Source organism: Brassica rapa, chromosome A09, assembly GCF_000309985.2.
Source record: "Brassica rapa cultivar Chiifu-401-42 chromosome A09, CAAS_Brap_v3.01, whole genome shotgun sequence".
In the NCBI taxonomy this organism is placed as follows: Eukaryota; Viridiplantae; Streptophyta; class Magnoliopsida; order Brassicales; family Brassicaceae; genus Brassica; species Brassica rapa.
Window position 1 is genome coordinate 17,823,639 of NC_024803.2, and position 16,380 is coordinate 17,840,018.

The 16,380-nt window shown below is 37.6% G+C and overlaps 3 protein-coding genes and 1 long non-coding RNA gene across 4 annotated transcripts in view; 1 reads left to right on the forward strand and 3 right to left on the reverse strand.

Annotated features, from left to right (window-relative positions):
• Positions 1-233, reverse strand: part of LOC117127932 — a 6,385-nt gene extending 6,152 nt beyond the window's left edge. The window contains exon 1 of the long non-coding RNA XR_004450922.1: positions 11-233. This is a non-coding gene — a long non-coding RNA (uncharacterized LOC117127932). The remainder of the gene's footprint in view (positions 1-10) is intronic.
• A 4,948-nt stretch (positions 234-5,181) lies between these two features.
• On the reverse strand, positions 5,182-5,665 carry LOC117127717 (uncharacterized protein At4g04775-like). Its single transcript, XM_033278356.1, has 2 exons — positions 5,498-5,665; positions 5,182-5,427 (listed from the first exon to the last, which is right to left on the reverse strand). The coding sequence occupies exons 1-2, from the start codon at positions 5,663-5,665 to the stop codon at positions 5,182-5,184; spliced, it is 414 nt and encodes a 137-aa protein (XP_033134247.1).
• Positions 5,666-9,769: 4,104 nt separating this feature from the next.
• On the reverse strand, positions 9,770-11,449 carry LOC117127718. Its single transcript, XM_033278357.1, has 3 exons — positions 11,445-11,449; positions 10,363-11,101; positions 9,770-10,252 (listed from the first exon to the last, which is right to left on the reverse strand). The coding sequence occupies exons 1-3, from the start codon at positions 11,447-11,449 to the stop codon at positions 9,770-9,772; spliced, it is 1,227 nt and encodes a 408-aa protein (XP_033134248.1).
• On the forward strand, positions 11,248-16,252 carry LOC103839898 (flavonoid 3'-monooxygenase CYP75B137-like). Its single transcript, XM_009116380.3, has 2 exons — positions 11,248-15,042; positions 15,531-16,252. The coding sequence occupies exons 1-2, from the start codon at positions 14,119-14,121 to the stop codon at positions 16,152-16,154; spliced, it is 1,548 nt and encodes a 515-aa protein (XP_009114628.1). The 5' UTR covers positions 11,248-14,118; the 3' UTR covers positions 16,155-16,252.
• Positions 16,253-16,380: the final 128 nt, after the last annotated feature.

The window sequence follows — 16,380 nt, forward strand, 5'->3', positions numbered from 1 at the left end:
TTAAACCAACCTAACAAGAAACTCCATTAACGAAAATTTTATTGTCTCGATAGTATAAAGGTCTCGATTTGAACCTTGAGTTATTTTCACACGCCTAATAAAGGGCGGCATAATTGATTGAAGCGACTAATATTAATTTTGATTTATTCGTTCGGATATCACACAATATATAAGTATCCCTATATGTAAAGACATACTAATAATGAATCTCGATATTATCATGGCAGCCAAAAATCCCACACGCATAATAATGTTCACGATTTTATTACTGGAATATGAACTGCAAACTTTTAAAATAATTCTTGAGCTGAGTATAACGAAAAATTCGAGAAGGTTTTGAATAATACTCCCTCTGTTCTTAAAAGTAGGATTTTCTAGAGTTATTGTTTGTTCTAAATAATAGATTTCAGAATTTTAATGGTATTTTAGTAGTTAATGTTTATAATTGTATGCTTTTAAGAAAAATTAATGAAAATATTTGAATTGATTAAATACTATTGCGTTGATGGTTATCTGAAAATGTATAAGACATAAATAATTAATTAACTGTAAACATTTGATATATTCTTTCTTTCAGGAACAGAGGGAGTATAATACATATTTACAAAGGAGGAGTGTTAAATACGCCTGAGTGAAGTTTGAATTAGTGTTTAACGGGGGCGATTCATTTTTACTTAGGCTGAGTTCATCCTTATTACGGCTGATTTAATATTTGGGATTTTAGGATTTAGGGTTTAGTATTTAGAGTTTAGGTTTGTTTATTTAGGGATTTATGTTTAGGATTTGGAATAACGGTGTGATAAATATAACAAATAACATAAATTTAGTCTTAAAATGCGTTGTATATAGTTTAGGAGAGTTGTATTATGATCACACTTTATATCTACATGTAACGTTTAAGTAATTGTAAGACAACATATACCTCAAGATCATGATCGATTCTAAACTCGTTAATTCAAGTATATACAACGTTTCTCTGGTTGATTCTATATTCACTTATTAGGGAATGTCATAACATTTTTAAGTATAAACATATCAATTATTTTAATTCAGGATATGGTTTGAGGTTTGGCTGAGCTATATCTAACGTAACGACTGACTTAATAAAATAAAACAACATTAAACACTTAAGGTAATTGGAAAGTCTGATTGAAAATAACAAACACAGATTCATTTGGAAAGCTAATTGTTCTACGCCATGTTTCCTCCTTCATCAGGATCTCTGCCGCCATCTTCAACCGTAAACCTTGAATATTTTTATCGTTTATCCCAGCAAAACTTACACCAAGCGCTAGACACTCCACAAACTTCAACGCATACACCCCACAATCGCCAATCTGGGTGTTTTGTGGAGTGTACCTTTTGCTCATCCTCCTGAATGCGAACTTCTTCCTACTCGGGGTTCGGAGATTGGCAGGAATGTTTTGATTCAAAATATCGGGAAGCATAAGCGTTATCGGTTTAAACTCTTCAAGCATTTTCGAAGCACTTTTGGCTGTTACCTCTCCAATGATTGAATCATAGCAATCAACCTTAACCTTCTTCAGATCCACGTGAAAAGCCACCCAGTGATTTCCGCCGGTTGGAAGACATCCGTACAAGTGATCCACGTGTTCATACCACTTCAAGTTTGTTTGAAAGTTACAGGGAAGCTTACCGTGTACAAGATTTTCATAACCATTCCCTGTGAACTTCATCATATTAGGTTTTATCTTGAACTGCTTGTAATCGTCAACCCACTTCTTCAAGAACCAAGGATCAATGAAGGCAATTCGCTTGGTCCAGAATGGGGTGGGATCTCGCATGGACCTCTTAATGAGGACGTTAATATACGCAGAGATATGCTACACAATAAATATTAACAAGTCAGCCGTAAACAAATATATAAGTCAGCCTTAATAGAAGAGAGAAATCAGCTGAAATATAATGTAAAACTCTGTCGTAATTATAGACTTACATCATCAAACAACCATCCATATTGGCTATGCGGCCACGGTCTTTCAAGGATGAGTATGCTGTAGAAGTCACCCTCACGAGCGGCGGATCTTACAACTCTTTTCTTTGCTGGTGCTGGTGGTTTGGGTGGAATTCTCGAGATGTGTTGCATAAGTTTATCCAATACAATCGGATCAACAGGTGCTAGAGGGTCATATATGCTGATGAAGGCTCAACATTATTCCTCATGCACGTCGTTCCATTGTCTCCAATGTACGGAAAAACTGGTCTTGAAGAAACCTTTCAGACAATGCAAACCCTTGTGGAGATAATTTAACCATTTTTCCCGATATTCCTTTACTATAGCAGATCTAATCAATTCCTGACTCGCCAAGGCGACTCCGGCAAGATTTCATTCTCCTCCGCAAGAACTTCGTCGGTCATTACAGCAAATTCATGTCCTCTACAAAATCTTCAACCTTGCATCTTTTTACATTGGCACGCGGTTTTTGTAGTTGTTGTTATATCTTTCTCTTCTCATTATCGGCTTTTTGATTCTTTAACTCAGCCAGTTCTTCATTCATTAAACTCAGCCTGTTCTTGATTCTTTAACTCAGCCTGTTCTTCATTCATTTAACTCAGGCCTGTTTTGGTTTCTTTAACTCAGGCTGTTTTTGCTTCATTGAGGCGGCAGCGCTTTTCTCTTAGCGGCAGCTTTCCCTTCTTCTTCAACACAGCCTCTGCTTGCACAGCTTTTTTCTTTTCTTCTGCATCCTCATCCTTTATTAGTACGGTGCGCGTGGAGCGGCAACGTAAGTCTTCAGCACCTTAGTTGCCTTTGCAGGAGAAAACATATAGGAAATCAAGAACATTAGCACCCTCATCTTCAGCATGTGTTCCAAACTCCTTAGCCAAAGTTTTTTTCATCCCTCTCTCCTTATCAAGCTCGTGGACAAATTGTTCCTAGGTCCCATATCCTTTCCAGGGGTTTCAGCTAACAGTGGACTACAGACAGACTTCTGCTGGGTATTAGGCTGCGGTGATGACAACGGTTCAGGTTGTTGGTCGGCGGCGACGTTTGAAAGATTTCTTTGTTTTGGGGATTTTTTCCTATCCCCATAACTTCAGACGCTCCTCCACTGCAACTTTCACCATGTCATCTATCGACTTCTGGTCCACCAATGGTTTTTAAATCGCGCGTCCATCAGATCAAATTTTCTGGAAAGTTTATCCAGAGTAGTACTCGCAATGGCCATCAGACTCGCGTTGTTCCCAATCTTTATTACCTTCCTCTTCGCTTGAACCTTTCCCGTTTGCAGCAGCTTCAACCTCATTGGTCTTAACTTTATTCTGCTTCTTAGTGGGTGGCTCAGCTTTCTTCTTCTTCTCGTTACCCTCCCCTCCGCATTCCATGCACTTCCCAAAAACCTTTTACAAATCTACCGCATGTATGTCTGTTATCAAGTTAACGAGTTGTGGGTCGTCAGGTTGACACGACCATTCAGGCAAAACTCTTCGATTGACTCCTTCGAAACCATTCTCCTAACACGCACCTGTAACACCAGGACATAATATAACTCAGCCACCAAAAATAAACACAACACTCAGCCATTAAGTCTAATAAATCAGCCATTTAAGAATCAAAACGCAGCGTTACACCTTACCTGGCTATGTTGTTTTATCTCGGCAGACAACAAGTTTTCGAAATTTGCACGAGTACGCTTTCCACCCATCGTAAAAGTGGAACGTCTTCATTATTCACCACTCTCCCAAAACACTCGCCAAAGCAGACGATGGATTCATACGCCCAAATCAATAACGCATCCTTTAGGCCGCTTAATGTGTATGACCCCCTGTCTGAGCCAACGTTTTAATAGAGTCAATGAGAACTTCGTATGCAGTCCGACCCCATGGATACGACTTCATGGCTTCATCGTCAAACACTCTTTTGGCACTTTCAAATGGCACCCGAGAATTTTGATGCAAACAATAAAGTACCATGTGTTGAAGAACTAATAGCCCTAGCCATTTACGCTCTTCAAATGTCCAACTCGGGCAGACCTCTATTGAGTTCTTCAGTTCATCCAACGTGGGTCCCCTCCCAAGCGACACCTTCAGCTTCGCCCAAAACGGTTTGTATTTATCAGGATCAGGTTCAAAACTTTCTGTTGGCAATGGACCAGTGTTTAACCCAGTTATCTCACCAAATTCTACCAAGCTAAACCTGATAGGCTCATCAACCACCAGACTCCATATCTCCTTCCTATGTACTCGCGCAGCTGTCTACATAGTAGATAGTGTACTGTTCTACCGACCACACGCTTCGGCGTTCAACTAGCCTAGCAACTACTCCAATGGGAGAGTTCACCAGTGCTTTCCATACATCTTCTCCTAGTGTTTCTATAATATGAGGTAAATCTCGTGAACGGAAATTGTGATTAATGTCTTTATTTTCTAGGTTAGAAGACCCTACAGGATAAAGTCTTGGAGGGTAACCCGTGATTTAACATCAGAAACATCCATCTGAACAAAAAACAAACAATAACTCAGTCACGACATATAACAATAACTCAATGAATATAACAATAACTCTGCCACAACATTAAAATAACTCAGACACAACATAACAATAACTCAGGAAAACATAACAATAACTCAGGGAAAAACATAACAATAACTCTGCCACAACATAACAATAACTCAGCTACAACACAACAATACCCTAATCACAACTACACCCTAACTCACTCGAAACATAGCCCTAACTCACTCGAAACACAAACCCCAAATCAATATTTAACGTCGCGACATCCTACCGAAAAGACGAACTTGTAGATATGAATGCGGCGAAGACGATACAAACGAACGAAACGATAACGATAACGGAGATCTCACAGTTATTTTTAGGAAGAGGAAGTAAACACAATGTCGACGGCGATTTCGTATCCTTGCGGTTCCTTCTCCGTTTCCGACAATGTTTTTTTTTTCTAATTGTTAGGTCAATCAATGTTACTGGTTGATGAGACTATCTGAGCATAAAAGTAAATAAAACTAACCAAAGGCTATTTATGTCATTTACCAGAAGTAACAAAACATTCTCGCTTTTATCAATTTGATTTAACGGCTGAGTTATATATTAATAAACGCATAGTTTTGTTTACATACGACTGAGTTAAAACAACTTAAAAGTTAATAAAGGCTGAGTTACATAACACGCGAAAGCTGACTTATGATGACAAAACATGACTAAACAGAGAAGTAGTAGTAGCAAAGTATCGCCATTCCAGCCACACAAACAACCACATTCCTCAAACACCGACTCTCACTCAAACATTCGCCTCCTTTTCTCTCAGATTCTGTCTTTACTCCATTCGCCAACCGAGCAACGTTAACTCGCAACTCCGAGATGTCTCTATTCATGCCATTTATCACTGCCTTAATATCTTCAACCTCTTCCACCAAGCACTCATCCGCCCATTTGAATAAATGACTCTGTTTTCACCAATGTAACCAGATCTAAGTATTACGTTTCCGAACATGGGAAATAAGAACCAGAACTAACCTTATGATATCCTTTTGCACAGCAATAGTACAATCTTCCTGGATTTGTTTCGCTTCCAGATGTAAAAATGTCAGATGGTGCACCACACCAACACTCTTTCGGCGTTCCTCTTTCCGTATTCCTACGTCGTCTGTAATAATTTCCGGAGGTGAAGGATGAGGAAGACATTGTTAAAATAGATTTCAAAGTCCTTGGAAACTAAAAATTGTTTTACTTTGTAAGAAGAGATACGACATCACAGATATAATACTATTAAATATATAAAATACAATATAATATCAGTGTCTCGATATTGTAAATGAAACATATATATAAAAACTCGTAATAATGAGTCTCGATATTATCATGGCAGCCAAATTTTCCCACGCGCATAATGATGGAACTTCCCATATACCGCCTCTTAAAATTAAATCGATGCTGGGTTATTTAAATACAATGATGACTGAGTTATTTATATTAGATATGTGGCCGAGATAACATTCACAAACAGAAATAATGCGTTTCAAAATATAATTACGCTGAGTTATTGAAACAAGTTATGGCTGAATTATATATGTTGGCCGAGATTACATTCAAACTAGTTGCGGCTGAATCATTAAAACAAGTTATGGCTGAAATAATGAAGTTCAAAATACAGACACGAAAAACTTTCAGGAACCAAAATTATCTGGACCAGACTTTCAAACATGTGGCAGATTACATTCAAACTAGTTGCGGCTGAATCATTGAAACAAGTTATGGCTGAAATAATGAAGTTCAAAATACAAACACAAAAAGACTTTCAGGAACCAAAATTATCTGGACCAGACTCTTCAAACATGTGGTAGAGATTACATTCAAACTAGTTGCGGCTGAATCATTGAAACAAGTTATGGCTGAAATAATGAAGTTCAAAATACAAACACGAAAAGACTTTCAGGAACCAAAATTATCTGGACCAGACTCTTCAAACATGTGGCAGAGATCAAGCCAAACGCTGGTTAGCATCCAAGTTGGCTTCTCGCCTCCTTCCAACCAAGTCCACCTCAAATGGCGCATCTGACAACGAAATAGACTTCTGGCCACAAGATTAAAATTACGCCAAACTGTCAAATGATGCCTTCGATCCCATGTGTTTGTCCGCTACGGCAAACAAAAAATACAAAGATTACAGACCGATGGTATATATTAATATATATGAACAAATGTCGGGCCTTACAGCGAGTTGAAGAAACCAGCGTTCTTTAAAATGATCGGAAATGTCGCAGTATGTCGGCCATGCATGAACCCATCCTTCTGCAAGAATCGTCGGGATGACCAGGGAGAGATCAGTTAAAAATTTAAACCATGTAGGGCTGGTTGTGTCAAGCAAGTCACACGGACCAGGGTATAGAACAGGGAGGTTTTCACGATTTGCAGAGCTTAGTATCGCAAAAACACTGTTCTCTAACCTCTCTGAATTTTCAGGAACAATCGGCATGGCTTTTGATGGGGATAGAGAGATATTGTTTAGGTTTTTTCTAGAGAGATAAAGGCGTAAGAAAGGGTATTAGAGAGGGCACTATATATAGAGAAACATAGAACGTGAAACGGCGGGAATTGAAATTTCTCAAAATTCATTTATCTTATTTCCCGCCAAACGACAACATTTAACAAACGTGGCGGCCGAGTTATATAGCCTATTACGGCTGATTTAATATTTGGGATTTAGGGTTTAGGGTTTAGTATTTAGAGTTTAGGTTTGTTTATTTAGGGATTTATGTTTAGGATTTGGAATAACGGTGTGATAAATATAACAAATAACATAAATTTAGTCTTAAAATGCGTTGTATATAGTTTAGGAGAGTTGTATTATGATCACACTCTATATCTACATGTAAGGTTTTAAGTAACTGCAAGACAACATATACCTCAAGATCATGATCGATTCTAAACTCGTTAATTCAATAAATAAGAGACGTTCGGTTGATTATATATTCACTTATTAGGGAATGTTATAACATTTTTAAGTATAAACATATCAATTATTTTAATTCAGGGTATGGTTTGAGGTATGGCTGACTTTTATCTACCTTAACGGCTGCTTTATGAAGACGAATCGGCTGACTTATTAAATATTTTCCTATCTTAGGGTATGGTTTGAGGTTTGGCTGAGCTATATCTACCTAAACGGCTGTTTTATGAAGACGAATCGGCTGACTTATTAAATATTTCCTATTTTAGGGTATGGTTTGAGGTTTGGCTGAGCTATATCTAACGTAACGGCTGCGTAATTTAAACAAGGTGGCTGAGTTACGATAAACAAATCATAACTTTAAGTCAAGTACAAAATATCTAGCCATAAGTCATACAAAACTCATCTTCATTCATCGCCAAAACGACCCTACCAAACTACAACAACTTCCTTCATTGAAGACATCTGCTGCCATCTTCATTCTCAGACCTTGAATATTTTCATCCGATATCCCATCAAAAGCTACACCAAGCGCTAGACATTCGACGAACTTCAATGAATACACTCCACAGTCGCCTCTCAGGTTGTTTTGTGGAACAATACGTTTTGTTCTTCGTCTGAATACAAAATCTTTCTTGGTAGGGACTCGGATATCATCAGGAATAAGGGTATTCAGAATCGCAGGGAGCATACGAGTAAGCGGCCCAAAGAAATTTAGCATTCTCAGATCACTTTCGAGTGTTTGCTCTCCAACGATTGAATCATAGCAATCAACCTTCTCTTTATGCAGATCCGCGTGAAAAGCCACCCAATGATTGCCGCCAGTATTAATCACTCCGTACAAGTGATCTACATCTGTAAACCACCGCAACTTTGTCTGAATGTCTGTGGGGATCAAACCGTTTGCTAACCCCTCGTAACCACTTCCTTTGAATTTGACCATTTCCGGTTTGACTTCGAACTGCTTATAATCGTGAACCCATGATTCAAGGAACCAAGAGTCTATAAAGGCAACGCGCTTGGACCAGAATGGGCTGGGATCTTGTTTGGACCTTTGAATGAGGACTCTAATATACGAAGCAATATGCTGCACAGATAATATATAACTCAGCTGTACCATACTTATAACTTAGCCGTAAAGTAAATATAACTCAGCTGCATACTTACATTTTGAACCAGCCATCCATATTCTTTGATGGGCCAAGGTCTTGGAGTGATGAGGATTCTGTAGAACTCAATATCCTCGTGAGCTTCTCCATGTGGAATTTCCCTGATAATTTAACACAACTCAGTCTCTGCAAAATCTTTTTATTAGCTAAAATCAACGAAATGGTGCAAAAGTCCTTACTCGTGTGGCTTTAGGTGTTGCAAAAGATTATCCCTTTTAACCGGATCAACAGGTCCTAGGGGATCATATATTGCAGGTGAAGGTTCAAAACCTTTTCTCATGCACGTCGTTACATTGTCTCCAATGTGGGGAAATGGTACAGAAGGACCAAATTCCGCACTCATTTGACACCCATCTGAAGATAATTGAACAGCTTTCAACCGATACTCCTTTATTCTTCCACACCTTTTCCTTTCATCTTCCTCCACATCAGATTCCGGCCACAGTTCGTCTGAATACTTGGTGTTCTTAATTTGCTTAGTCGGAATGGGTATTCTTATTGTACCACTGCGAGTCCTTTTTGAAGCAGGAATATTCTTCTTTGAGTCAGCCTCTTCTTGCTTCTTCTTCTTCTTTAAATCAGCTTCTTCTTGCTTCTTTTTCTTCTTTAACTCAGTCTCTTCTTTCTTCTGCTTCTTCTTTAACTCAGCCTCTTCTTGATTCTTCTTGCTTCTTCAACTCAGCTTCTTCTTGCTTCTGCTTCTTCTTTAACTCAGCTTCATTCCTCTCCAAATCAGCCGCTAAGTTATTTCTTTTCCCTAAGCCCCTGCAACCGCGTCCGAATGGTGGTTCCTTACCAGGAGAATCAGAGACCAAATCAGCATTTGTTGCATCGGCATTACCAAACGCCAAATCCAAGTTTTTTGTCACCCCAGCAGCCTTATCCCTGACAACCTTCGAATTCAGCTTTGCTCTCATACCTTTCGCATCAGCTTTAGCAATATCATCTGCCAGATTCTTCTCAGATTGGCCTTTATCAGGGGTCTTTTGCGGTTGGCTGTCTTCTGACTGTTTATCAATAGGGGTCTTAGATGCAGGTTGACCACTATTGGAGTCCGGCTGTCGGTTGTCTTCTGAGACCATCACGTTTTGACCATCAGGTTGACCACTATTGGACTTCGGCTGTTGGTTGTCTTCTGAGACCATCACGTGTTGACCTTCAGGTTGACTACTATTGGACACCCCCCAAAACTCTCAGACGCTCTTCAACTGTTGTTTTCACTGTATCTCCAATGGTATCCAAAAGGCCTTGGGAAAAATCTCCAAACTTGGTGTCGTATTCTGTTAATCTCGAGTCAAATTTTCGGTCCAACTTCTCGAGATGAGCAACTATGTTCAGCAGAACCGCTTCGCTACGACCCTTCTCTTTTGCACTCTCCTTCTCCTCTACAACAGCAGTTTCACCCTCATTGATTTTCACCTCCTTCTGTTTCTTACCTTTCTTCTGCTTCTTTGAGGGTGGCTCAGCCTCTGACGAAACTCCAGCCTTCGTTTTTTTGTTCTTCTCATTCGATTGCACATAAAAATCTCTAACAAACCTATCTGCATGTATATCTTTAATTAGGTTATCAAGTTGTGGGTCATCTGCTTCATCCTTCCACTGAGGAAACAGCTCTTCTAGACCCTCCTTCATCACCATTTTCCTCACACGCACCTACAACACAAAAACATAAATCAGTCATTAAAATTAACAACTCAACCATAAAATAATCCAATAACTCAGACATTACATTACAGGATTCATATGTCTGATTTAAACCTTACCATTCCATGATCATTTATCTCCTTAGCTATTGTAGTAGCAAGACTTGCACGAGTACGACTTCCACCCCATCGCAAAAGCGGAATTTCGTCTGGATTCACTTTTCTGCCATAAAGCTCTCCGAACACTGTGACAGATTCATACGCCCAAACCAATAACACATCCTTGAAGCCGCTAAGGGTGTACGACCCTCCTTGTGGATGCAACAACTTGATAGAATCAACAAGAAATTCATAGGCAGTCCGACCCCAAGGAAAAATCATCAGGGCGTCATCATCGAATACTCTTTTAGCACTTTCAAAGGGTATTCTACAATTATGATGCATGCCATAAAGTCCAATGGCTTGAAGAAACAACAGCCCATACCATTTCCGCTGATCAGCACTCCAGAATGGACACTCCGTTAAAGCTTCTATAAGCTCATCAAACTTGGGTCCGCACCCAAGCGGCACTTTCAACAACTCCCACAACGCTTTGTAATTCTCTGGATCAGGTTCAAAACTTTCTTCTGGCAGTGGATTTGTGTTTAAACCCGTGATCTCACCAAATTCTATTAAGCTAAACCTGAGAGGTTGATCAACAACGAGAGACCAAATCTCCTTCTTATAGACTCGCAGCTGTCTACAAAGTAGATAATGTACGGTCTTACCAGACCACACCAATTTGCTCTCAGCCAGTTTAGCAATCAATCCAACAGGATACGTCTTCAGATTATCCCACACATCTATTCCAATTGCTTGTCTAAGTCAAGGGATCTCAGAAAAATGGCTATTCGTATTAATGCTTTTGTTTTCAAAAATAGAAGCCCCTTTAGGGTAAAGTCTTGGAGGGTAATCCCTTGCTAGATCTTCGGAAACATCCATCTGATCAAAAAAGACATATATAACATATCAATGATAAATCAGAAGAAAGACATAAAATAAACAAGCCACAAAACATAACTCAGCCATCATTACATAAATAAATCAGTCTCAAAGAATACTAAATCAGTCACAATTACCTTCTATAAATCAGTCGTTAAGGATCCTAAATCAGCCGTAACGAATACTAACTCAAACTCGGACAAAACATATATCTAACTCACAGCATTAATTATACTCACTCAAATACTCGAAAAACTCAGAGCAAAGCCTCGAAATATACCAGAGAATACGATTACGGAGATTTGAGGAGACCACCAATCTGAAGAAGAAGCTTACGGACACACGATTTCAGAGAAACGGAGACTAGAGAAGAAGATTACGGAGATTATTTCAGAGAAGCCGCTTTGCCGAGAAGAGTTGTAGTGAACACGATTTCGAAAACAGTTAGGGTTTAGTGGGAGAACAGTCTCGGAGAAGTTAATGATCGTCGTTTGATTTTCCTTCGTGTTAAGTGACGTGGTATCATTACTTCTGATGTGGATTTTCAAATTAAAATTACTAGGGTTCTAAAAACACTCTAGTCATTTTCAAAAGATTTGTATTAGTCTAGTCATTACCTCACTTTTTTGTATTAGTCTAGTAATTTTTTCTTTCATTAATGACAACCTTAGAAAAGAGTACTATTTATTTTCTTGGTCACAAATAATTAACATTTTGATATAAAAACATTCCAAAGTTATATTATCCACTCAAATGTTATCATCTCTACTCAGAATTTGCTTTCTCAACGTCCAAAAAAATTGGTCCTTTCTTTCTTTTTTTCCTTGAAGATATTTAACCAAACTGAAAAGAATACATTAGGAAACAAAAGCCAGCTCTTTCGAAGAGATGAAAGTGAAGGTGAGATGGTCGATACGTATCTGACCATGTATTCTTTTCAGTTTGGTTTAATATCATTGAGAAAAAAATCTATACTATTAAAAGGGAAGAAATCCTTAAAAATCTACCTATAAAATGTTACTGCACATTTTCATTAACTAATAATATTTTTGGTCTAACATAATATTTCCCTAATTATCTCTAACAATACTGTAGTATTAAAGCTCTAACTATATAGTAGTATTAAAGCTATTATCCATTCATATGCATTTAATAGTATAACACATTAAATAATTACATTTTCTGAGTATATTGATGATCGTAGCGATCACTTATGTTTCCATGAAATTCATATACATTTAATAGTATAGATATCACATCAAATAAAACCGATCATATACATTTAATTGTATTACACATCAAATAAATACCATTTCTATAATATGATAGCAATGACTTTTATTACCAGCCAAGCTCTATAACTTCTGATTTTTCCTCTTCGACCTATATCATTAATAAAAAACAATAAACAACCTATAACATAGTCTTCGAGTTACAAAAAAAAAACATAGTATTCAAATCTCAAAATTAAAAATTCAACCAACGAACACCATAGTGTCTTCTCAAAACTATTTGAATAATTTTATACCAAACTAGGACTTTGGCTACAAATAAATAAATATTATTATAAAATTAACTTCGAATCTAAATTAAAGAAAAGAGATAAATTTTATAATACATTAACACTAATAAAAATAAAATAATATTTAAATATAACTACAAATTAGATTTTGTAAAATATTTCATGTGATACACTTCTTCTCTAAAATATTTTATCACTTAACATTAAGGTTGTTATGCAATAATGTAGGTCTATATTGGGTTTGGATCTGTTCTTTTGGATCTGGTTTGGTTGATTCTATAATTCAAACATCTATAAAATATATGTAATTTTGGTACAAAATAGGTTCGGATCAGTTCGGGTATTTAGGACCAGAAAAGATTCAAAGTACTTGAAATCCTTAAAAAGATAAAACACGAAAATTTAAACAAACACCTGAAAATATTCAAATATCCAAAAACCAAAATTATCTGAAGAACCATAAATATCCAAAGTTTTATTCGAATACCCAAAATATAACTTTGAAATTTCACCGAAACCCGAAACTATAACCGAAAATCCGAATCTAAAACTTAAAAATTTCTATAATACTCAAAACAATTTGAAATACCCAAATATACATAATATACACAAAATATTCAAGTACTTTGGGTACCCGACTCGAACAGAGACCTGCGGGTCCAAAAGAAAAAAGCCAATATGTAGTTTACTCGATTTCGGACCCGAACATGTATTTTCGTGTTGGTTTCGATTCAGTTTTTTGAATCCGAGAAAAATGTCTATGCCTAAGAGACAGTTCATAAGAGTGTACATACAAAATCTCACATAAAGTACTTCATAAATTATATATTTTTAACAAATTTTCATATTCGATATAATACGACTTTATAAATATAAAAATCATAGAAGATTAATTCATATCAAACTTTGTTTATAACCAAAAGAAACCCGCGCTTTCGAAGCGCTGGTCAAAATCTAGTTAGTCATTAAAAATAGAGAAATTCTCTAAAATAGTTTTTTTAAAGTTTTCACAAAATAGCTTTTAATAAGGAAAATGACAAAAACAAATTTTATTAAAGAGTAAAAATACATATATCCTAGAGTTGGCTAATCTAGACTTAGTGTTTAAGGTTAAGGGGTGGGATTTTGAAGATATAGCTTCAAATTTTTAAAAAAATATTAAAATTAAATTTTCTATTTTGGTCATTTTTTTTATTGAGTGTTATTTTGTGATAAAAACTTAAAAATGATTATTTGAGAGAATTTTCCTAACATATGTATTATTAATCTTTTTATTGTATATAAGAAAGTGAAGGTGAGATGATGGTGTATGTTGAAACCATACAACTACTTTTGACAAGCTCATACTTCCTAGTTCCTACAAGCAGCTGCCAATGATGTCTACTATCTCAGATCTCTTTACCAACACCAATATTACTCCTAACGCACTTCTCGTTCTCACTACCATCTTGACAGTTCTGTGGTTCCTCTTCAAGCGCTCGCCACAACCGCCGCTACCACCTGGACCGCGAGGGTTACCTATTGTCGGAAACCTCCCATTTCTTGACGCGGACCTTCACACATACTTCACAACTATCGCTCAGAAACACGGTCCGATCTTCAAACTCAAACTCGGCTCAAAACTAACCGTTGTTGTGAACTCTCCATCGCTGGCTCGAGAGATCTTGAAAGACCAAGACATCAATTTCTCAAACCGAGATGTCCCTCTCACTGGCCGGGTCGCTACCTATGGTGGTCTCGACATCGTTTGGCTACCATACGGTGCTGAATGGAGAATTCTCAGAAAACTTTGCGTTACCAAGCTGCTTAGCCGCAAGACTTTGGAATCTTTCTACGAGCTTCGACGCCAAGAAGTCCGTGAAAGAACGAGATTTTTATACCAGCAAAGTCAAGAAAAATCGGCGGTGAATGTCGGAGACCAACTGTTCTTGACGATGATGAATCTAACGATGAATATGTTGTGGGGAGGATCGGTGAAAGCGGAGAATATGGAGAGCGTTGGAGCAGACTTCAAAGGAGTCATTTCTGAGATGATTAGGCTTTTGGGTGAGCCTAATGTTTCGGATTTTTTTCCTTGGCTAGCTAGATTCGATCTTCAAGGGCTTGTGAAGCAGATGCGTGTGTGTGCTCACCAGCTCGATGCCATATTCGAAGGAGCCATCAAGCAGATGCAAAAGCTAGGACGTAAAGATGATGATGAATGCAAAGATTTTTTGCAACATTTGATGAAGTTAAAGGACCAAGAAGTTAATTCGGAGACTCCCATTACAGTTAACCATGTCAAAGGCGTACTTACGGTAAATAACTGTTTCAGTGTCTCTAATTTGGTACGACGTGGCACGTGCTTATAGCTCCTTTTTGGAAAGTGAAAATAGAACCGTAGGATGATTTAATCGACAAGAAATAGGCCTTGGATTTTTCAGATTTTAAAATATGTTTGGTGTTTGATTTTTGCATATTACATTCTCTAAAGTAGGTGAGGTTCACATCATATTTATTTGGAAACAGACTTTTTCCAACACAATCTGAACACGTGACCTCCAAAATCGTTACTAAGTAATATGCTAATATGTAAGTTTTAACCACTAGGATACTTTATTTGTTGTTGGTATTTTCGCATATTATCAGTTCGAATTTGGCTACTTCAAAATTTAGATGGCAGATTTATACTGGACTAGTCCAAGCCCTTATTCACTTATTCTGATTAAAAATGCATAATTGAATTTGCATGTTTCTTAGTTCATGAGAGTGATTAATGTGTTTGTTATATATTGTATATTTGAAGGATATGGTGACTGGTGGTACTGATACCTCTACAAACACAATAGAGTTTGCGATGGCCGAGCTTATAAGCAACCCAAAGTTGATGAAGAGAGCGCAACAAGAGCTAGACGAAGTTGTAGGAAAAGAAAACATTGTTGAAGAATCACACATCACTGAACTTCCTTACATACTAGCCATAATGAAAGAAACACTTAGACTTCATCCAACCATTCCTTTGTTAGTCCCTCACCGTCCAGCTGAAACTGCCGTGGTGGGCGGTTACGCTATCCCTAAAGACACTAAAGTTTTCATCAATGTTTGGTCTATCCAAAGAGACCCAAACGTGTGGGAGAATCCGACTGAGTTTCGTCCCGAGAGATTTCTTGATAATAAGTCTTGCGATTTTACTGGAACTGATTACAGCTTTCTTCCATTTGGATCTGGCCGGAGAATTTGCGCCGGTGTAGCACTCGCCGAGAGGATGGTTTTGTACACTCTCGCGACGCTATTACATTCGTTCGACTGGAAGATTCCGGAAGGATGTGTGTTGGATTTGGAAGAGAAGTTTGGGATTGTCTTGAAGCTCAAGACCCCTCTTGTTGCCTTGCCGGTTCCGAGGTTGTCCGACTCGAATCTTTATCAATAGATACTAAGATCTTTGTATTTAGCAATTCTTATTCAAAACCAAAAAGTATTAATTGCTTTCTTTCAGAGTTAAAGTACTATGTACTCTGTGTTCTCTAAGAGCACCCCCATCAATAAACTTACAAGGGGTTCACACAGATTCCCAAAAAACAAAAATATTAAAATAATATACAGTGATAAACCTGTCTCTCCCCAGCTCTCCCCAATGAACCTGCGTCCGACGAGTT

Excerpts from the sequence above, each read along its gene's own strand:
- LOC117127717 (XM_033278356.1), bottom strand. The coding sequence starts at position 5,665 with ATGTCTTCCTCATCCTTCACCTCCGGAAATTATTACAGACGACGTAGG. Across the intron at positions 5,428-5,497 it reads GTGCAAAAGGATATCATAAG|AGTCATTTATTCAAATGGGC; the intron begins GTTAGTTCTGGT and ends TGGTGAAAACAG.
- LOC117127718 (XM_033278357.1), bottom strand. Across the intron at positions 10,253-10,362 it reads AGATAAATGATCATGGAATG|GTGCGTGTGAGGAAAATGGT; the intron begins GTAAGGTTTAAA and ends TTTGTGTTGTAG.
- LOC103839898 (XM_009116380.3), top strand. The coding sequence starts at position 14,119 with ATGATGTCTACTATCTCAGATCTCTTTACCAACACCAATATTACTCCT. Across the intron at positions 15,043-15,530 it reads ATGTCAAAGGCGTACTTACG|GATATGGTGACTGGTGGTAC; the intron begins GTAAATAACTGT and ends GTATATTTGAAG.